Source organism: Prinia subflava, assembly GCF_021018805.1.
Source record: "Prinia subflava isolate CZ2003 ecotype Zambia chromosome W unlocalized genomic scaffold, Cam_Psub_1.2 scaffold_37_NEW, whole genome shotgun sequence".
Classification (NCBI taxonomy): Eukaryota; Metazoa; Chordata; class Aves; order Passeriformes; family Cisticolidae; genus Prinia; species Prinia subflava.
The window spans coordinates 1,029,407-1,053,273 of NW_026960612.1; the positions used below are offsets into that span (position 1 = coordinate 1,029,407).

The 23,867-nt window shown below is 42.0% G+C and overlaps 1 protein-coding gene across 1 annotated transcript in view; it reads right to left on the minus strand.

Moving 5' to 3' along the window:
- LOC134565178 (bifunctional 3'-phosphoadenosine 5'-phosphosulfate synthase 1-like) overlaps positions 1-23,867 on the minus strand; it is an 83,086-nt gene that overhangs the window by 39,175 nt on the left and 20,044 nt on the right. The window contains 5 exon segments of the mRNA XM_063424640.1: positions 2,906-2,978; positions 2,980-3,016; positions 6,902-7,040; positions 9,150-9,385; positions 12,488-12,602. Of these exon segments, the coding sequence (XP_063280710.1) occupies positions 2,906-2,978; positions 2,980-3,016; positions 6,902-7,040; positions 9,150-9,385; positions 12,488-12,602 (600 nt within the window).

The following is a 23,867-nucleotide window of genomic DNA, read 5'->3' on the forward strand; positions in this document are numbered from 1 at the left end:
TAGTAAACCTAGACTCCCTTGCACACGATAGTGGTACTTAAAACATCAACTTAGATGAAAATAAAACAATAACAAAGCAAGAAAACCAGCAGCAAAAGGAATCCATGCATCTTTAAACTGCATGAATTTCAGGAATTAGGAAAATGCTAGGCTAGCAAGCCATCTAGTGATTGTTCTAAGGCATCAATTTTACTGAAAGCTTAATTCTACCAAAGGACAAGTTACAGAATATTCCTCAATATTTATTATTGCTCAATGCATTAATAGAAAAATGGCAAAATAATAAAAAATAAACTAGATGTGTTATGGAAATGTGCCTCCTCACACTGGGGTGGTGGGTTCTTTGCTGATGCTGATTGCCTCTAGAGATCATCTAGTCCAAAACTGGTCCCACTACAGCAGGCTGCTTAGGACCTTGGTCAATCAATCTCTAATTTAATCCATTTAATATCTCTAAGGACAGAGCATCCACAAACACTCAAACCAACTTGTTCTAATAATTGACCATCTTTACAGCAAAAGGATTTTTTCCCCTATGTCTAATTTTAATCTCCCGTATTTCACGTCACACATGCTGCCCCTCATCCTACCCTTGTAAACCTCTAGGAAAAGTCTTCATGAGTCTTCCCTATACCCTCCCACCTGGATGATAAAACTGCAACAAGAACTCCTTTAGCCTCCTCTTCTCCAGGCTGAACAAATCCACTTCCCCTCAGCCTCTCCTTGCACAGTGACAAACTCCACCCTCTGACCGTCTTGGTGACATTCTGCTCAGCCCACAGAAGCACATCAATGTCTGTTTTCTTCTGGGTGAAGGAGAAGGGCACAAACCTGGACAAGGTATCCAGACAAGGTCTTACAACTGCCATATAAAATTGCAAAATTTCTTCTCTCGAGCTCCTAGCTATACTCTTGTTATTTACAGTAGAGCATGCAGGTAAGTCTTCTCTGCAGCACAGGCACATGTTTTCATAATGCTGATAAATGTTTTTTAAAGTGCTGAACAATTTATTTCATAGAATGACCTTAAGGATCATCTATTTCCAACTCCCTTGGGGACACCATCCACTAGACCAGGTTGCTCAAAGCCCCATCCAACCTGGCCTTCAACACCTCCAGGGATGGGGCATCCACAGCTTCTCTGGGAAACCTGTTCCAGTGTACCACCAGGCTCACATTAATGATTTTCTTCCTGATATCTAATCTAAACTACCTTCTGTCAGTTTAAAGCCTTGTCCTCTCCCTAAATGCCCCTATGAAGTCCTTCTTCAGCCTTCTTTTAAGCCCTCTTGTTGAAACTACAGGAAATCTAGAGAAATTATATTCTCAAGATACCACTGCATTAATATGGTCTAAAAACAAGACGTGCCTGTGTAGCCTTTCCTTGATTTCATTGTCTCTCATTGAACTAAGCAACCACTAAGATATCTTGTCATTCATTATACTGTTAACTTCAGAGAAAAGGAAAAAAGTGCTAGAAGTGCCTTGAACAAAGCTGACTGGGCTAGGAGCCAGCAGTCAGCACTGTGTACCAATGCAAGCCCTCAGGGATCATTATCTTGGCACATGTGACATAGGTTTCTACAACTATGAATTGTTCTGAGCAGGAGGCACAGGGCCCCCACAGTCAGGAACTGCTACCTCTCATAGGTAGGACTCCTACACAGCTCTCCTATTTTCTTCCAAAAAATATTCAGATGGGGATTTGGGCAAAAATCTGGAATTGTCTTATGGTTTTTTTGCCCTGTCTTATCTTCTGAGCAATCCTCAGGAAGCAGTCATCCATGAGGAGTTTTCTTAATTTCAGTACAAGAGACTAAATCTCTCCAGAGCTGTACTTACACAGAGGGTTAAAATTAACTCGTGCTGGCTACATGATGAGGTCTTTTGCTTGTATCAACTTCAACACTTGGTAGAGCTTTACTCAAACTACTGTCCATACCCTAAATTTCCATAACATCCATCTCATATAAAAAAGCATGAGTTATTGTCTGCAAGAGTATCTCAGTTAAAAAAAAATAGTTGTCTGGGATGTCATCCACTACCCACTGACTATAGATAAGAATGTAAGGAAATACATTTCTTCAACATGAGGATTAGCAAATTCTGGGGGGTATGGTTTCAAGAGGATAAAGCCACCTCTTCGCCGACTTCACTTTTAGTGTTGGGTTTGGGTTTTTTTGTCTTGTTTTGTTTTTCATGTGGGGTTTTCTGGGGGTGAGGTTTTTTAGGTTGGGTAATGAGCCAAATCCACTTATCAGGCAACAGGAGAAGGCCCAGAGACTTCAAAAGGGATGGTGTAGATTGCAGGCATGAACAAGGAAAGAGATCTACCTTTTCAGAAGCTATGAACCATAAACTCAACTCAGCCATGTCAAGGAGATGAGCTTTCTGAGCTGGTCATTACACAAAAGCATCACTTTTACTAGTACAAGAAAAACAGTGGAAACAAGGGAAAGCAGACACAAGAACAGCAGCCTCTAATTAGTGAGATCAAATCACTGTGTAAGCGCACCCCTGTCTCTTCACATCTGCAGTATATATTAATCTGTACACTATAGAGACAATGTAAAAAATCAGACTTTAAAATTGGTTGCTAGCATTTTTAAGTCAGCATTCACTGTTGGTTCTGTAACAACTGGGACAGCCTCCTCTGTCTTCCAGTTATTGATATAAAACAATTTTCCACTTGTCCAAATCTTATTTCACTTGGAGATCAATGCTGTGCAATGTTTAGGTTTAAAAAGGAAACACACAATAGGACAAGTTTAAAAGTTTGACTTGGAAGATGCATAAGCCTTTATGTCTCAAAAACTGTCTTTGTTTTCCCCAGCACTTACATTCAGATTACAGGTACAAATACTTAGGAAAAAAGTATCTAAGATATGTCTCCATTTCTGCTCACCCTCTCTTGAAGAAGTTCCACAACTTGTTGTATACAATCATTCACATCACAGGAATCAGTTTTCAGCACAAGCTTCTGGTTTTTCATACTCAGAGTCAATCCCAGTAAAACCTACAGAACATAAAAATATTAGGTGACTTCTTCCAAAAGATGACTTCATTTTAATGCTGTTTACAGACAGTTCTCTATATATAAATGAACAAAACAGGAAAGAACATGGAGTTTTAGCTTCCTTAATACAGGAATTCTTAGGGAAATCAGCAGGTTTTTTTTCTTTATCGGGCTCTTTGCTAATCATAGTATCTGACAGCATCAAACTTCAGCATTCTGCAGTACATACATAGCACTTTTTTGTTGGTGAAGCTATTTGTTTATACTGTGAATAAAGAAAAGAGCACTGGCAGAAGAAGTGCGCACGTCAACCCAGAGTTAGTCATGCATTCACTGTCCTTCATTACCAGCTGATTGTTGCTCTTAAAAAATTAATAAAAGATGAAAAAATATTACGAACATCCAGTATATATGTAAATTTACACTCATACCACCAAGCAGTACTCTGAAGTAAGGAATTTCAACACCTTTTATATTAGTTTAGCTAATATACTCATCTCAAGATAGCTGCTAATGTAAGATTGATGACTGTGTTTGATATAATAGCTGTCACAGACTGTACAAGCTACCAGTGACACTTGTTCTGGCCTATTTAGCTTGCAATCTGCTTTGAAATTGTGGAGATTCTAAACACCCATGCATAAACAGGGAGAAAAAATCAAGCCCAAAGGCAAAGAGTATAAGCACTACAAGTTAGATCTGTGTCAGGAATATCAGCTGAACTTCAGCAAATCAACATCTCATCCTCCACAAGTGGAAATGCAAACATTAGAACTCCAGTTTTTCACTTTGGATTTAAATGCCTTCAAAATTAGTAGCTTAGTTCCTCATTGTCCTGGTTTGAGGGGGAAGTGAGTTTTCCAAGAAGTTGTGGTCAAACCAATCAGTGGTCAGGTTTGAATACTGGCACCTGGAGTGACCACTGAGAGGTTGGACACGCCTCTGAGAACACAGGGGGTTAAAAGCAAGGACTCCCAGAGGGACACCCTCTTTTTGTTCCTTGTTGCAGAGGAGCACACATCCTCCCCTGCCCAGCTCACATGGGGGGGAAGCCATGCGGCCAAGCTGAGGTAGGCCAGTGCCCCAGAGAGGGGGGTGAAAGGGACTGGAGATGGGCCAGCCCCCATCCAGGATGGAAGGGTGGAGAACTGTGGAGGTGCCTTCTGTCCCCGTTGTCGTCCCCCCCCCCCACCACCCTCAGGGAGAGAGAGATGTTGCTTTGAAACCCGATCCCAGGTGCCCGGCAGCACGGAGAAAGGGGGGAAAACGTGCCCGGCTGCATGGGGGAGTGCCGAGCCTGCGGCTCTGCTGAGAGCCAGAGACTTTTAACCCTTTATTAGGCAGAAGAAAACTTTTTCCAGACATTGATTCTCTTGGCTGGTGGTTTGAGAGACAAGAGAGAGACAGCCTGGGACTGAGATGTCAGAGGAAGATGAAAGGAATCCCAGATGGGCAGAGATGAAGAGGAGTGGCTTTTTGGGCTGGACTTTTCTTGCATAATGTTAGCTATAGACTGACCCTGAATCCTCCTGAACACAAGGACTGTATTTGGGTGGATGCAGTTGGCTCGAGCCAAGGACCTTGTGGCAGTGACTGCCAGTTGCAGGAGTGGAGCGAACAGAGAAGAGAGGAAGAGAGTGTGGTGGTGCCCTCTGCCTTCAAGGATGAAGATCTCTGTTCCTGAAACCCTTGGCCCCAGGGCAAAGATGGGGGGGGACTGCTGTCCCAAAAATGAGAAAATGGTTGGGTTTTGGTACTTGGCCAAGCCTCCTTAAAGGAGCCCTATATGCAGCTTTGGTCCATGGACGGTGGTGAGAGCACTGGACATGGAAAGGAGGGTGTCACCATGGCAGACTTCTCCGGGCAGTGCTATGGGTGACATGGAAACAGCGAGGGTGGACCTGTGTTTCTTGTGGGGGGTCTATGGTGCGAGAGAGACTCCTCTCTCCCTTGATGAATTGGAGATTGGTTCTTTTTGAGTGATGATGACTTGATTGGGAACCCAGGGTTTTGTCTGAGCAAGTAAGATGGAAGGAAAAGTGTAAGTGTTAAAGGTCTGAGCGTGGAAGGGTGGAAATTGGGGGAGGAAAAGAAATGTTCTGGGAGGTTTCATTTCTGTTTTTTTTGTGTGTTTAGGTTTTTTTTTCTTCTATTTCTGTTCTTAGGTAGTTTAATAAAGTTTCCTTTCCATTTCCAAGTTTTGGGCCTGCTCTGCTCTGTTCCTGACCACATCTCACAGCAGTTGTTAGGAAAAACATATACTCATGGGTGCACTGGCATCGTGCCAGCACCAACCCGTGACACTCATCTAAGAAAAATATCAATTATTGCAGTACCCCATGTGATAAAGAAAGGCTGGTACCTTTTCCAAAGCCTGTATACTTAGAAGGATCTGATTACTGGAGGAGTAGGAACAGGAGGCAAAAAAATGTGTCTCATTACCATTTCCAAAGAAAAAGAAGATAACAGTTGCCAACTGTGGGAATACACAAGACAGAGAGTCAAAGAGACTTGATTAGCATAGCTGGTTTGATAATCAAGATGCCATGGCAGGAACAAACAAAACTTTGAAGATTACAGAAGATGGGAGTAAAACCTGCTTATGGGAAGAGAGAAGATTCAATCAACTTCTGCAAGCAAAGAGTTGTTGTAAAATGCATGAGTTTTCTGTGTGATTTTTAACCTGATTATTGTAGTAGAAATTATTAACCTGTCTGAAATAGTATATAAGCTTTTGAGAAACCTGAGTAAAATCGAATTCTGATCACCGAATCAGGCTTCCCGTCTCTATCAATCGCCAACAGCCGTTTGTTTGATTTTCATCCTTCATATATCAGATAGGTCATAAGATAGAGCCACTGCTACACCCACTTGTATCTTGCTCAGGCACTGTTTACTTCACTACCACTTCTTCAGTAACACAATTCCATTATGGGGCTTGTAAAATTCACAAAATATTAGGGATGTTCAAAAAATAGGCACAAATAAGGATTCTGTACAGAACTGTATCTTTGTATCATGTCAGCTCAAGCTGTCTTGATTTGATTTTGAACAAATCTTGGTTCGGCTTCATTTATTCCTGTTGTTTGCATGAAATATTCTGTAGTACTAGAAGTATCAAGCAATAATTCATACAGAATGTCTTAGATTTCTTGAATTTTATATCACTTCTAATTAAAGTGAATTCATATAGCATCTGCAAACTCCATCCCCAAAAGTGATTATTTTAATAAAAGGTGTTTGCTACTAAATACGGAGCTATCATCAGTCTCTGCAAACTATAATGTAATACAGAGCAAAGCAGCACTTGAAACAATACCTGCAATGAATGATTGCATAGCTAAGCTTTTTTTATTGCAGGTTATACTTAAATCTTGACCTGAGGCTGGGAACAGGAAATGATATTCATGGACACTAGAACAGATCACAGATTAAAAAGTAAAAGTTAGTATGTTGAGAAGTGTTCTTAATGATCTTTACGGGTAGACAGTGACTATGTTTTACTTTTTGGAAGAAATTAGCAAGTTTTATTAATGCACTCTTCTTTAAAGACTGTAGAAAGAATTAGGCTCTTTTTAACTGGTCAATGGACACACAAAGGAGACAGACTAATCCTCAATCATTATGTGGTTTCTACTGCAACCTTTAACGTGCTCAAGGCTTTTTCTCTGTGTGGTTAGCCACTTTTACGCTTTTACAGTCCTACACACTTAATGAATCAGTTCCATGACTTAGAAGTCAATTCCAATTTTCTTCTCAGTCCTGTCCTGAATCCATGCTCTTTTTAAAGGTGATAAATTCAGATTCGAGCACATCACTTACATGGAGTCAAATTGCACCAACATTTAACTTATGAAGAGAGGATGTGATGACATCTAGGTTCACCTTTAATTTCTCCAGCCCTGGCTTTCTTATAGAGTCCTTTAACATCTCTCTGCTCACAGACATGCAATGGAGCATCCACAAATACCTCAAAAAAAAGCAAACTTGCCACTTCATGAATCCGTCTGGCATTATTACGATCCTGAAAGAAAACAGAAAAAAAATCTTAAAAGGTTGCTCCCAAATATTTTTACTGGTTTTTGCCTTGGAAGTGCATTTAAAGAAGCTGATAGTACAATGTAAAAAAGCTTTCAAAGTTTAAAAAAGTGTCTTGGTTTGGAAAGAAAGGTATCTGTCAGGGAAAACTGGAGCTTCCCTTGGAATGGAGAATGTAAAACCCCTTCCCTCAAAATTATTACTGTTTTGCAATTAGGAGCGTTCAGGCAAAAATATGGGAATAGGAATAACAGTTCTTTACCAGGAACAGTAAAAATACAAATGCAGTAGTACAAAAAAAAAAAAACCAAGCAAACAAACAAAAGTCCTAGAAAACCCTGACAGAGATACAACCTGACACCCTGTTGTCAGGGTGTTGAAAGCAGTCCAAATAAGTCTTCCTGGAGTAACAGATGTTGTGCTGTGGAGCAGAGATGATCCTGTAGAAAAAGAGTCCAGTGCTGGCGAGATGGGTCTGGTCTTCCTCCGAGAATCTAGTGAAAAACAGGCTGCTTGGTGTTCCTACATCTCAGTTTTTATCTGGGTAGGGAATGGTTGCCTCCTTCCCACTGGGTGGAGCATCTCACAATGTAATGTGTCATGTCACTGGTGAGCCTTATTGGTCCATTAACAGAACATATCCCCCTGGGAGAGTGGACAGTGGTGAAAGAGATAAGAAACACTGCCCCACCTGGTTTTAAATGCTGGCCTATTAGCAGAAGGCATCCGCCTCTTTCTCCCCTGGAGTTACAAGAGAAAAAGGAAAAAAAAAAAATCTCCCTAACTGGTTTCAACAGATGAAATAGAATACACTTTTTTTAGTTACATAACCCAAGACAAAAAGAAATGTGATTTGATTAACTGATGCCCTGCAAGCTATATCACTTTGGCTACAGTACATCACATGGTAAAAGCTGACAGGAAGATGTGAGATGTTTTACAATAAACTTGATTTATAAGAAAAACCCACAACCAAACCCAGGCAACAGAATGCGGGATTTTCTACACCTATACATATATGTCTGAGGAATTACATCTCCCTAGCTGAGTACAGCTGGGAGGAGGTGTTACCTGCTGCTCTTGATATAACCACCCTTCTCTCCCGAGCACCAGTTTTCTCTACATTCCTTAATCTGACAAGACTTGTGTAGTCAAAATATTGTATTATTTGCATTATTTTATTTTATTGTAATAGTTTTATGGCTTGCAAAGTATTAGAACAATATTGGTGACTTTCACTGAGAGAACAAAAAAGCGTTCTAAAATCCACTAAAATCTTCTCTTACTAAATATTGTTTCTTTTATTAGTTATTTTTCTCATATCTAGAGACTTCTGTTATACTATCGGGTTTGAGCTCCCCAAATTATTATCAGAAGAAGTGTTTGCATCACTCTAACCAAAGACAACATTCTCGTGCTGTGAAATACCTAAGCTTTAAGTCCCTGGGTCATTCTTCAAGATACTTGGGTGTTCACACATCATTTTTGTCTCTCCCCTCCAGGTTCTTATGCACGATGAAAACAGGCTTCACACAACAATATGAACATAGATTTACATTCATTTTAAGTGTTATATAATGTCATTTTGTATACACAACATGAAATAAAGTAAAAAGAACCTATAGGCAATTAAAACACCTTTCCTTTAAGTCACTTGGTAAAAATAAAGCTCTCACCATTCATTCACTAAAGGAAAAATTGCTTTTAAAAGCAATTTACCTGAGTCTTCAAGTAAAGTGTCCAGTTAGTCTTCATATTTATAAAATACTGGAATCTACATGGAGCAAACAAGATCCTGCAATTTAAAGAATCTTTCTTGGAACATCATTTGAGCTTGTTTGTAATATTACAGTAATAATTCTGTCTAATGGACTGAAGGATAGTTCCAGTTACAGAACTAATGTAAGCATTTTATATTTAAAATTAATATTTCTGTTTTGAGTAATCACCTCCATAAAGCACAAATGTCACCAAAAAAAAACAAGTAAGTGTTTGATTCTAAGCTTCGAAATGGATTTCTGTAACTAGGATTCTGAATGATATTTTGCAATTTGCATTTTCCCTACATTTTCATCTAGATGTTTTTCACACTTACCTGAGCATAAGGAGAGATGAAACTAGTAATGCACACCAAACCAGCATCTGCAAACAATTTAGCAACTTCAGCAATACGACGCACATTTTCTTCTCTATCTTCTGGTGTGAAACCCAGATTCTTATTAAGGCCTTGGCGAATATTGTCCCCATCCAATGTGTAGCATGGAATACCATGGCATACTAAATACTCCTCCAGTGCCATGCTCACTGTAGTCTTCCCAGCACCAGATAGACCTAAAATATTCAATAATAATATAAATATATAAGCATAGGAACAAGTTAAGGCAAGTTGTAGTACATGCTTATTACGAAATTCTGAAAGTGACAGGCAACAGCAGCAATGCCTTCTGGATTAGCTTACTTGGAATATAAGCCAAGTGGCTTTTACACAGACAATAGGTAAAGAGAGAGTAAGGTAAAAGCTAAGTGTGCAATTTGAAGCAGGTAAGAGTTTAGCCTTGAGCTCTGCTGCTGCTGCTTATAGAGATTTCTTTCCCCAGTGCTGCTGGCAATTATTCCCCACTTTCTCTGGTGCTGCTGGCAATTATTACTAGCTAAGCAAACTTAATTCAGAAACCAAACACAGCTAAGATGTATTTATATAAGAAAGGGAAGATCTCAAACTGAAGTGAATTTCAGTCAACAAAAGAAATGGGATCAGGCCAAATTTGCACACTGTTCTTACTCCTTGCAGAATAACAACACTGAATTAGACACCACTGACTCACTCAAGACTCACACACAGCAGTGATGCTCCACTAACTGGCATGTGTTAGCAACAACAAAAGAAAACTGTGCTATCAAACTCTGGTCTAATTTAGAATCTTTGGCAACAAATCTATGCTGGCCCTAACAAGTCCACTGTTCCCTTTCATTTGGAATTTATTTAAATAATTTTTCCAGACTAGATTTCAATTTATCTGGAGCACATGTTTCTGCTTATACCAAGAAGTCAATTTGTAAATAGAACACAAACTCAGATCTTTGTAAGATGACATTTACCCTTAGAGTGAGAGGGGAAAAAAGGGTAATGGTAATATAAAAAATGTAGCACTACTGGGTAAAGAAAAATGTTTTATTAGTGGTGATTAAGATTTATTCTAACTTTCAGAGAACGGAGAAAAACAAAAAAAAATCACACAAAAGAGCAGCTTGGTGTTACTTCCAAGACATCTATGGCAAAGGATAAACAACCACACTAAGAAGTGTGTCCCAAGAAAACATGAAGGGCAAAGGAAACCTTGACAGCTTGGGATGTAACTTAAAGGAAAGGAGTCATTGCATTGCTCCCTCTGGTGCCCATTAGCCAACTCGGTCTGTTAATCTCAACCCCCCCACACTCATGGGGTTTTTTTTCCCTTTTTCTCCCTTTTGTGTGTGTGAGGGGAGGCTGTTGTAAGTTCACTGATGATTTCCCAAGTTAAATCAGCTCAGTGTTGAGTTGGGCAAGAGGTACAGCATGTGCAAGGCAAGAGAAGGAACACAAGGCAGGAAACAGAACAGTCTTCTTTTGGCAGCAATTAAGTACACCCTGATCATAGAAAATAGGCACGACAGTCCAAAAGATTTCAGCAAATTCATTATTTACTTCTTACTGATGCAGTCTCTGACTTGCCATTTTTGTCCACACATCCAGCTTGCTATTCACTCAAACACTCTATCTTTTCACACATCATTTGGTCTCCAACATGGAATGAATTGCAAAAGTTAAGGTTATACATTAATGAATTTAAAAACATTCTTCACGCTGACAAGTGTTTAAAATAACTTACACTCTAAAAATTGCATATTATTTTACACATGAAAGCAATGTTTTTCCATATTTTCACTAAATTCCTCAGTTTTCTTTACTAGGACCCTCTGACTCAACATTCATTAAAATAGAGCTCTCAAATAAAGATAACCTTAAAAAATGAAATGCGATCCCTGAAAGATCTTTCCATACACTCTCACTCCATGAGTGCTGACAAAGTGAGAAAACCTTGGAGTGTACCAATATTTCAGCTTTTATTCTAATACATATCAGAATTTTGAAACTCATTTTTGCACAGTTCTAGAATGGTTAATATTGCTTACTTCAATGCCTACGGTCCTTTTCACCCTTTCACATTACTGCTCAAACATCTTCAATGACCTAGCTTCCCACACACATTCTTGATATCTTACTACCACCCTCCTTCCTGAAAAAAGGGAAATTGGGCATTAAGATTACATTTGTCTAAAAAGAACATTGACTGGAAAATGTTGCCAAATAGATAATTGAGAAAACATTTTTTTATCATGACCATTTTCAAAATTAGATTAATGAATTGCCAGAAGAAACAGAAAGGCAACCCACCAGATCATTCAAGCATTGAGACAGGCTGGAGCTGTGTGATGGAAACAGGGAGAGAAAGGACTCCATTCTTTTCCCAAAGAAATATATGACAGCAAGCCCCTGTATCAAATCTGTTTGGAATGGCTCTCAGCAGTTTGTTATCAACAACTGCTTTACATTTCGGACATGTTTACTAACACTAGTAGAAATCAGTTTTATGTAATGCAAATGCAGGAAGTTTCTCTAATACTGTGTGAGGATCTTTTATGCTGCAATACAACAGTGTTTTAAATGGTTCACAAGCCAATTAAATGACATTTTTTGCTTCTTTTTTCATTACCAGTTTTAACTAAAAACAATAACTTTACAAGAAATATTTTAAAGCTTCCAAAATCTTTGAAAGAAGAACAAAAAAAACTCCCTCACTGCTACGAAACAAAAAATGTCTTCCAGAATGTATTTTATTTAGAATGTATCTCTTCTATTTACAAAAAAACCCCATAGAGATGACTTCAAAAACAATTGCCAGTATGCATTGCCTAAACATGCAATTGCTGTCCAATGGCACAGGTTTATGTTGAAATGTTATTTCAAACCAAGGAGACAAGAACAATCCAAAGAGAAGAGGCTTTCAGAGAAAAGATCCAGAAGTACAGACTCTTACAAAAAAAAGTTGCATTTCATTTCTAAATAGATAAAATGGACAGTACAAATAGACAGAATTGGTTAATACAAAAAGAAAGGAAAGAAAAAAAGCAACACACACAAAGAAAACCAGAATTAAGTAGCAGACAGTACCAAAAAAGCAACCCTCTCAGAGCACTGAACAAAATACATTCTCAAGTTACTATTTGTCCAAAAGCAACTTCCTGCTAGTCTACCTAAAAATAGTAATAAAATTGCATCACGGTCTTAGATTTTACAAACATTCAACTTTGCATGCAAGAAAGAGCTACAGCTAAGTAGCTTTTCAAAGGAGTGACTAAAACAAAAAGATCCTCAGAAGTTGATGGCTGTACCTGTTAACCAGACTGTGCATCCACGAAAACCACTTCTTGTTCCTACCACTTGACCTCTCTTATTCCTGCTGACATGATGAGCTTGGTAGGTCACACTGGTTGCCCTTTGCATTCCCTGTAAAAGAAGTCGATTAAGTCTTTGATAAAGGGTGAGTTGGCAAAGCAAACATATTCATCCACAGGCACAAAGAAAGACTTGGAGACAGAAAAATGGAAGTAAAACCAACACCCATTCCATCAGCTCCAGCGTGGATCAAAGGAGGCACAGGAAATTAGAACAGTCAGCCATAGACAACCACACCCCTTGTCCTACTTCAGTGAAGCTTGGAACTGACAGGTTAATCAACTACTGCTTTCAAATAAAACTTGCTTAAGAAAAATCAACTATTAAAAAGACAGATGAACTGCTAGAACTGCTTGACTTGACTTCTATTCAAGTAATTTTAGGGATCTGCTTGGTAGAGTACCATGGGATAAAGACCTGCATGGAACAGGGGCCCAAGAAAACTGGTTAATATTCAAGGACCACCTCCTCCAAGCCCAGGAGTGATGCACTCCAACAAAGAGGAAGTCAGGCAAAACAGCCAGGAAAACTGCATGGATAAACAAGAAACTCCCAGACAAACTCAGACACAAAAAGGAATCCTACAGAGGGTGGAAGACTTGGGAAAATGTGGGCTCTCTCTGGATGGAAAAGGGAGATATCGTTACCCGAGACACTGAGAAGGCTGAGGTGGCCAATGACTTATTTTTGCTTCAATCTTCACTAACAAGTGCTCCAGTCACACCACCCAAGTCATGAAAGGCAAATGGAGGGACTGGGAGGATGAAAAACCATTGCCCAAGGTAGGAGAAGACCAGCTTTGAGGCCTTCTATGGAGCCTGAAGGTGTGCAGGTCTATGGGACCTGATGAGATGCATCCGTGGCTCCTGAGAGAACTGGCAGAGGATGTGGCTAAGCCACAATCTATCATATTTGAGAAGTCACAGCAGTCTGGTGACATTTTAAAAGGAGGAACATAAGCCCATTTTTAAAAAGGAAAGTAAGGAAGACCTGGGCAACTACAAACCCACCACTCTCACTTGTCTGCCCACCACGATCATGGAGCAGAAGCTCCTGGAAACTATGCTAAGATGCACAGAAAATAAGGAGGTGATTCGTGACAGCAAACTTGGCTTCACTAAGGGCAAATCATGCCTGTCAAATTCGGTGCCACTGGCTCTTTGGCTCATTTTTAACTCCTAAGACGCCTTTTCATTGCAAACTATGCACGTCTCTTCCACATTTCAGTTAAGCAAGTGCCTTTATGTATGGTATCATCAGTCTCTAGACAAAAGACAGTTATCATAGATTCTAAATGTTTAAAGAAAGTATTATTTCAAAGAACTTTCTAAAGATGTATTTTAAAAGATGCTGTTTTTTCATATAATTTTAATTAAAATAAAGCTGGTTACCAAGTTTCTTAAAACTATTCATCATCATAACCTGCTCTACAAATATATTCAGTAAGATGACCCTGCTGTCAAACACATTTCACAATCTAAAGTGAGAGAGCCCACAGGAAGATCAGCTTTGGCATCATCTCAGATTTTAATGGTATCTGACTATACGAACTTTGTGAAAGATCAAGACCTTAGATTGTCAGACCATGCATGAACAATCAAACAGAAAAGAACACTTTTAAAAAAGAGGGGACAGGGGTAGGGGATGAGAGAGATTAGTGGTATCTGTAATGCTGCTTTGGCTTCCCTTGCTTGCAAAGGTATTGCACTGTCTTCTCTTTCATCATTGTATCAGTGCCAGTAGAGAAAGAAAACATGCAGTATATTTAATATAAAAGAAAGTAGGGACTATATTCCTCTATGGAGTACTAGCAGAGATCTGTTCATAGTTTCAGAGAGAGACACCAAAAAGTAGAATTAACAAAAATATGGTATCTACTTGTGGCTTCAAGGACTGGTGCTACATCCTTCTTCTATTCAAAGGTTTATCTAAAACTTATTTGGAAATCATGAAGTTGTGTGATTGTATGTCCCCACTTCTATACACGGCTGAGCTCATAGTTAATACAAACAGAAGCTCAAGGTAAGAACCTATGTTCAGGTTTTAAATACAGTAACGCTATAATTCAGTGGTGATAGTCCAGTAACTAAGATTAACACTGAATATCAACCCTGAAGAAACCATGACCTGCAGACAGGTTGTAACCATACAAAATGAAGTTATACTTGCTGATCATGTTACCGTCAAATAATTTATGTCCTAAAACAAAGCTGTTTTGTGCACAGTCATTGCAATACAGTTGACTAAAACCAAAAGTCGGAAAGTCAAAAAATCAAAATCTTCCTTCTCATAGCAGGAACAATTATGCACTACATAAAATTGGAGATCTGAGTGAGCAAATAAATAAACTGTGGAATTAAAACAAACAAAAATAATTGAAGTGCTTCAATTAAAAGATACATAGTGCATAATGAATGTACACATCCATTCAAACTAACACAGTAATAGCTACATTCTCTCATAAATTGCAGTTGTACTGTATTGTATCAGGCACTGGATAAACAGCAGTCTCAAAGCACAAATCCCATGCCACTGTCTCAGTAAGCTCTCTTACATTAAGACATAAACTCACACATGCTTTGCTTTTGATCCCTGGCAACGACTCTATTATCAGACTCATACATTGGAGGTCAAATGTCTCATTCAAGGAGACCTCTTCCAGTCCATATTCCATAAGTTACATCAGTTTCCTCTCTTTTCCAGAACTAGGAAAGCAGCAATGAAACTAATCAAGGTATTACACTAGGTGTACAAAACACATGAAACCCTGAGGAAGCAGGCTGGAGGGATTCTTAAAATTATGAAAAAGACACAACTTTTACGAAAAAAAAAGTATTAATACCTGTCGGAGTCTAGGACATCCCTCTGGCCACCCTGGAGGGTTTGGAGACCAGACAGGGGGGTCTGGGATCTGTACAAGGGGGTCAGCCAGCCTCACACAGAGCCCAGGAGGACACTGCCTCTGATCCCTGTCCATGGGAGTGAGTGCCCACATTGTATGAAGAATCACAAGCTGAGAGAATTCAAAATAAGTAGTAGTTAGTTTATCACAGAGTGTAAATGTAGAATCTAGGATTTTTAGTATATGGGTTTGAAGAGGCAAGATGGAGGAATTGGGGAGTGATCCTGTGCTCCTTGTTCTTGCTCACGTCCCCCATCTTTTGCTGAGTTGGAATTTAAGGATTGGTTTATGTTATAAATGCCAATACGATATTCCAATTAAAATAATAATTTGGTAATAAACCAAATTATTGTTTTAATTGGAATATCGTATTGGCATTTATAACAATATGGTGCCCAATAGCGGGGCCAGTTTTGGAAAATCTGTGGACCCCCCGTGTCTGACTGGGAGGCGCTCCGCTGTAAAAAGCGGCTCGGCAGATTGGGGTAAGTCCAGCAGAACCAACTGGCAAAAAGAACCCAAAAACCACAACAGCGGAGGGGTAAAAAGGACAAGCCAGCTTGGGTGGGCTCGGGAACTCAGCAGGGAAGGGTCCCTGGTAACCGTGGTATTGTTTCACTCGTAAAAATCGACGTGCACGAAGAATCCACACAGGAAAAGGAGACCGTGAGTATGGTGTGGTTGGGTGGGGTGACCTAGCGAATGAGAACGTGTGTGTGTGTGTGAATGAGACGTGATGATATCAAGAAGCGAGAGCAGACCTCAAGACCGCGATTCCGTTGTCCCGCGAGGGACACGGCCTGTTGACAGGGAAGCATGTGAATTTGTGATATTTGTGTGAGTGTCTCCCGACGGGGAGTTGGTGGTCACCAAGAGTCTTGAAGGAAAGAGGACGTCCCACCGAGTTCGGGGACTAGTAAGCCTTCTTGACTGCGACCGTAGGGTCAGTTAATTTTTTTCGGTGGCGGTTGTAGAGCCCGCCATTAAACGAACCTCCCCAGAATGGTCCTCTAGTGGATTATTAAGTTAAGAGCACCGAGTTCGGAAGAACTCGGGATTTAATTTTTTTGTGTGATAACCCATCAAACTTCTGCGCCACGGGAAGGATGGGGTTGTATCTCGGCAGAGATCAGGAGGATTCCTTATGGAAAGCCTCGGAGGGGGCGTTTCCTGAGATCCTGAGGGGAAGCCCCTTGGGATAGATGTTGGAAAATTGGAAGGAGTATCCCGAGAGGCAGGAGAAATCTAAGAAAAGGATGATTTACTTTTGTATGAAAGTATGGGGAGGCAAGGAGATAGAGAAATATGTGATTTGGCCGATGTTTGGCACGTCTGAGTCATGGACATGTCAGACTCTGTGTAAGTATGTAAAGAACAAGGAACAAAGGGAGGTAGACGAGTTAGAATATGCACAATTGTGGGAGGAATCACGGTTTAGTAAATCTTGGGAAGATATTAGAAGGAAATTAGAGAATTTGAGGAACTGACATATGTTCTGTTGTGATACTGGGTACGAGTAAAACTGTATTCTGACCAAAGGGAAATACTGGATAAACTGGACTACAGGATAAGCCTCTGTCACGGCTCGGTGGCCAAAGCATTGTCTGCCCCAACCTCCACCTCCTCCTCCTCGGCCTCCTTGGTGACAGCATTAGCACTGTCATCCGAGATCCATGCGGAACCACGGGCTCCGCGGCCGCCCCCCTCCTCTCGCCCGAGGGGATTCCCGAGAGGGAACTCGGTCCCTGCTTCTGGTCACGACCCCGAACCCCGGCCACCGATGCTAAACTATGGAGAGAAAGGAAAGAAGGGTAAGAAAAAGGAAGGGGGAAGAAATAAATTAAATAATTATACACCAGGTAAAGCCCTAGCTAAAACCTGGACCCCCAAGGACGATCTAGGACCTGAGGGAGATTCGGGATGGGACAGGTGTTGCAGCGGCAAGAGCGATCTAGGAAGAAACATGAGGAAAAAAAGACAGTTAAGCTAGGCAGCAGAGCTAAACAGAAATTACCTAAAGTGAATTGGAATGCATTAGAGAACAACTGGTGGTGCTGGGATGCGTATAAGCCAGAATGGGAAATTTCTCGCCAGCCCGCTAAGAGAGAAAAAGATAGAAAAAGGACTTAAAAGGAATCTCGCTTACTCTTTTCTTTGGTAGTGATGGATCTTTGTACTTTGGGCTGGATACTTTTTGGAAGCTCCCTAGGAATTGTGTAGGATTTTTTCAGGTAAGATCGGCGGAGTTTCTTGGTTTCTTTTTTGTTAACATTAGAAAAGAAACAAAACCCCCTGCGGTAAGGCGAATACGGTTGCCGGGAGACAAGGGAAAAAACGGCAGGTTTTTTTTTACCACGGCAAGGCAGCGGGGTTTGTTTTTTTTTAAAGCAGCAGCGAGAAGCTGTCCCGGGGCAGAAGGTAGCGATGTTCAGAAAGGTCTTAAAAAGCGGTAGCTAGGATGTGTCTTGTAATCAGATAGAATTGATAAGGTGAAGAGAAAATTTTAAGGAGCTTTTTCCTCTTGTTTAAAGTTGTTTAGATAGTGGTGAAGGTTAAACCCCTAAAAATAGATAAATAACACTCTAAAAAGGTCAGGAATTTTTCTTTTTCCTCTCTTCGATCAACTGATTTTGTAAGGTTAGAATTAATTTGTCTAATATGGTAAAAGGGTGCAGATTAGTTTTTTGGATAGCTTACTCTCCCTCCTTTCTATTAACTGTTGTCAAGAATCAGCCACTAGAAGTCACACCTATATGTCTGTGCGGGAGAATGTATATATATGGGACTCCCAGTTTCCATAGGTTTTTAAGATAACTTTGAAGACTGGTGTGTTTTCTGCTAATTAGAACTGTGTGGGCGAAGCTCAGTAGAATCACCTTGAAAAGGCATGTGAAAGCTTGCTTTGTAGTTACTAACAATTTAGAAAGTTATATATTTCATGTGTATTTGAAAGCCTAAAATAATGAACACGGTAGTTACTTGTTTGTTGCATGTGAGGGTTTCTGTGTAAGTTAAAATTAATCTTGTTAAACAAATTGAGGAGGAATAGATACCCACACTGAGCTCTTCACTCCTTTGCTGCTAAGATTGTGAAAAAGGTGGCTCACTAATGCTTGAAATAGTTGCTACCCTTTTGGGTTAGATTGTAGACTTAATTATGAAATGGTAATACAGCATTTGTGGGGACTGGCAATGTGGTGCAAGGAGTTTTTTCGGCTACTTAAGTTTTTATATCGAAGCATGTGACAAGGAGAGTCCAAATTAAGGCTACTTATAAGAAGTAATATTTGAGGGGTTGGAAACAAAATCTTTCTGCTAGAATAGTATTAGAATAGTAACTAAATTCAGGACCCTTGCTGAAAACTGGAAGCTGAGGACTGGAAAGGGGAAAAAGAATTTTGTCTTTTTTCTTTACTGATTTCTTAAAGGAAATAGCTAGCATTGTCCCTTTGATATTATGTCTGGTGTACTTGTCCACCAATTTAGGAAATATAAATCCTAAAGTTGCCCTGATACCTGTATTTCAGAAATAGAGAATAAGTAATTTATGAGAAGTAGCTTTTGTGTCAAAAATGGTTAATGTTTGCTTGGGGACCTTCAACCCCATATTTAGGTTTAAATAATACACAAGAATGGGTGGCAAATACAGGAAGTTTGCTTTAGTTTAAGGAAAATAGTCATAAGTTAACTCGAGTTTTGTTTAGTAACAGAAGCTAAGTCTGTGGAAATTTTGTCTGGAGTAAGAAGCAGTGTGGCCGAGTTTCTCAGGTATCGTGGGCATGATATGCTCACAGATACCATTTGAGCTATTCCAAACTAGGCCAAACTAGGCCTCAGGCCTGGGCCTAGTAGGCCGCAAAACGTTCAGCATACGTAGTAGCAGATAAACTTATCTCCTACTAGGTATGTGTTAAGGTATGGCCACTCGCAGCATAGAGGTAATGGCACTAGATCTCCGTAGCCACCTTAATCCTAGATTGCTTACATACTTCTGTATGTTCACCGCCTATCACCGTGCACCTGCTAACTGTAAACTATTCGTTCTGTACTTAACCGGCCATCTCACGGAATAAAGCGGAGTACGTGCTGGAAACCATACTGGTTGGTCTCGCGTTACTCTAGTCCCCAGTCTTTCCAGGGTTCAACAACAGTGGCGCCCGGAACTTAGAGACAGAGCCCTGGATTTTAATGAAATATAAAGCTTCGATGCTGTGTGATTATTTAGCTTAAATGCTGTGGATTATTTAGCTTAAATGCTGTCAATTATTTAGCTTAAATGCTGGAAGACCTCGCTTGATTTCGGACGTGTGTGTGTTGCTTGCGATCTACAGTCCGGAATTTCCGAGGCAGGCTGGGGAGCGTCGGCTGATTGGATTGATTAGAAGGCGACAGTGCCACCCACTGTCAGTGGAAAGAAGGTAAGAGCAGCGGCGCGGATGGATTCACTCACGGAACGCGATTACATAGCTGCCACGCAGCTGTTAGCGTCCATTGTCTCGAAACGGGGCGAAAAGATCAGAGATTCTGATATAAATCAGCTGGCCCAATGGGCTAAAAAGAAAGGAAAGTTACAGCAGCCCTCGCTTTTGTTCAGCGAGACAGAATGGAAGGAGATCGGAGATTTACTGTGGGACTCGGTAGTTTCACAGGGGAAAGACGCAAAACTCTGTTCAGAGTTAGGCGTCACGTGGAAGAAAATTATAAATACGCTACAAACCTTTGCCGCGGAGCGCAGAGCTGCCCAAGCCGCGATTTCCGCACTGGAGAGAACGGCCCCTTGCTCTCCTGAACCGGAGACCGTTTCTTCCAAAGCGGAAGAGCGGAAAAAAGTATCCAGGGTTGCGAGATTTTTCGGAATTAATTCCACGCATCCGGTGAAAGGGAACGCGGCCCCCCTCTGCTCGTCCCTCCGTGATGTGGTAGACGTAGCCAGCCATGCGGTTGAGAGACCGAGCGAGAAGCCGGAAGTGTCCTTGCCGCGGTTCGGCGAGAAAGGCGTGGGGGAGGAGACGAGCCAGCCGCCAGACCCGAGGGGCGTGGAGAAAGAGGAGGCAGGCGGGACCGGCAGCGGCGCAGGGCGGGCACAAGTGACGCAGCAAGGAGGCGGACTTAGAGGCGGTGCCACCAGCGGAGCGGAGCCGAACCCCTCCCCACCGGAACGGGAGCTGACGTCAGCTGCCCACATGACAAAAACAAAAACAGAGAACATGGCGGCGCCCATGTCCGGATCAGACAACGCGAGTTCGATTCAACCTGAGATCCCTGCGCCCCCACAGCCTGCATCAGTGGGACCCGCCACCCACCCACAGGCGTCTCACTGTCCTCTGCCAGAATCTGACTCGGATGAGGAAGTTTTGAAACCTGATAACAGTTGTGCAACGCATTCGCCGGAAAAGCCGCAGAGGTCAACGGAGCTGCAGCAAATTATAGCAGAGCTTGCTAAGCTCTCTAACCGGCAAAGTCAGCTGGAACAAAGGACATTTGAATTATCCAAAACGTTCCCGCAGAAACCATGTACCGTACAACCTCTGTCGTCAATGCACAGCCAGCAGGCGTTGCCATCCAATGCCCAGCAGATGGCGCTGTCTGCCAATCAACCTGATCCGCTGCTGAACCGCTGGGCCGAAGTTAAAAAACATGCCATCCTCGATAAGGATTTTGAAGCAGCCAATGTTATAGCTTGCCCTGTGATGATTGAGCAGAACGTTGCCAAATGGCAACCGCATGAATGGAAAGTACTGCAATCTGCAAAGCAGACAGTTAGCCAGTATGGAATTCGTGCGGAAGCTTCCAAAAATATTATCCAATACATCTTCACTGCTGACCTCTTGTGCCCTGCTGACAGTTCTAATATTGCAGCACTTCTGCTCACGCCATCTCAATTTCTCATTTTTGAAAGAGAGTGGAGACGCCTGGCAACCGAGGAAGCCAATAGGCATCAAACCGTGGGAGATCCGTTTTATGGGATTCAGCCGGACATGCTGACGGGCCAAGGAGCCTATGCCACGACGAATGTACAGCTGACTTTTCCCATCGAAATCCATCAACTCTCCCAGTCACTAGCCTACAGAGCTTTGCTGTTGGTGCCAGACAAAAAGAAGCCTCCATCCTATGCCAACATCAAGCAAGGAGCCACCGAATCATTTGCACAGTTCATTGATCATCTTTCCACCGCTTTGAGAGATGCTCCAGATCTGCCTGAAGAGGTGCGAGACCATCTGTTTCGTTCTCTGGCATTTGAGAATGCTAACGCACGCATGAAAACCATCTTGGCCTCCCTCCCTCAAGGCTGTGGCGTGGACGAAATGTTGGTGAGAGCAGCGAGAGCAGAACAGACGAACCAAACAGCAGCTTTCACAGCGGCAATGCAAAACGCAATGCAGCAACAGGGACATGTTATCGCAGCTGCATTGACAGGAAAGCCCTTTAACCGTTTTACTAATAACAAAAAATCAGCGGCAAAGTCCCAGTGCATCCGCTGTGGTGAAATGGGTCATTTCAGGCGGACCTGCCAAAAGCCTGTTTGGTGTCACAACTGCAATGTGGACACTCATGCCACAGAGGTCTGCAGGAAACAGGGAAACTTCACGGCCAGCGCGCCGAGGCAGCGGGCCAAGACACAAATCGATGCCTCAGCCCACCAGACCCCAAAAATGACTCATTGAGACAGACCAGACCTGCTGCGTGGAGAAGCGTTGGTGTGGACATAACAGCAGCAGAAGAGGTCACCTTACAAGATAAAGAAGTCACCCTAATCCCAACTGATGTCTCTGAACCCATCTATAATACAATTTCCTCAGCTGGAGGTTTGATATTAGGAGGAGCCTCCACGAGCAAACAGGGTATTATGGTGGTGCCAGGAGTCATCAATGCAGATTACACTGGACAGTTAAAAGTAATGGTTTATGCCCTGCAGCCTCCTGTGACAATCCCAAAGGGGAGCAGGATTGCTCAGATCATCCCCTTTGAGAACATCCTGCCAGGTCGTCAGTCCCACAAGCAGCCTGCGAAAACCGAAGGCGGAGCTGGGAGCTTTGGATCTATGGGACACAATGTTTTCCTTACAGTGGATTTACACGAGCGGCCACGGATTGCAGTGAAGCTGCAACGGGGCGATGAAATTATTGGCATGGAACCACTTCCAGACACCGGCGCAGACATATCTTTAATTAACAAATTACATTGGCCTTCTCATTGGCCTTTGAAATCCCCCTATACCCGCGTTGTGGGCGTAGGAGGCCTGACTGTTCCCTCAATAAGCGCAGATCCTATTCGGATCATCTTTGAAGATGGACAAGTGGTTGTGGCTCATCTATATGTTGTGCCAATGCATGAAGAGATTCTGGGGCTGCTAGGAAGAGATGTGCTTTCCCAAATAGGGATGGTTTTGACTACTGACCGGCATTTTCCTTAGTGGCCACTGCAGAGCAGCCACCCATTTTAAAAATCACCTGGTTAACTGATACCCCTGTGTGGGTTGAGCAGTGGCCAATGACAGAGAAGAGGCTGCGAATTACCAAGCAATTGGTGCAGGAACAATTAGAAGCAGGTCACATTCGACCCTCAGTGAGTCCATGGAACACACCGATTTTTGTCATCCCTAAAAAATCAGGGAAATGGAGACTGCTACATGACCTTCGTAAGGTTAATGAGCCGATGCAAGCAATGGCTGCTCTGCAACCAGGCTTGCCAGCACCGACCATGATTCCTCAAGGGTGGGACATTGTGATCATCGATTTGAAGGACTGTTTTTTCACTATCCCGCTCCACCCTCAAGATACTCAGCGCTTTGCCTTCACTGTGCCATCTATTAACAGAGCAGCGCCAGCACAACGGTATGAATGGGTAACTCTTCCTCAGGGAAGTCGTACCTCGCCTACCATGTGCCAGATATTCGTCAATTGGGCTTTGCAGCCAATTCGTCAGCGTTTTTTCAATGCAATAATTTATCACTACGTCGATGACATCCTTGTTGCTACTAAGGAGCCTCTGCCCACAGAGGAGTTGGACTGGCTAGTCACGCAGTTAAAACATCGTGGTCTGACTGTGGCCCCGGAAAAAATACAACGATCAGCCCCGTGGAAGTACTTAGGGTGGCTGATCACAAGTGCACAAATCCGGCCGCAGAAAATTACTTTACATACCAACATTTCAACGTTATATGATGCTCAGAGACTTTTTGGAGACCTGCAATGGGTTCGTACCATTGTAGGAATCACCAATGAGGACTTGCAACCGTTTCTACCATGGCTACACGGTAATGATGCCAGTAGCCTTCGACAATGTACCCCTGAACAGCAACGAGCCTTAGTCAAGGTGTCAGAGAAGCTACAACGTGGTTGGAGCATTCGCCGCATAGAACACCTGCCACTGTCACTGTTCCTCTCCAACGCAGATGCCTGTCCGTTTGCCAT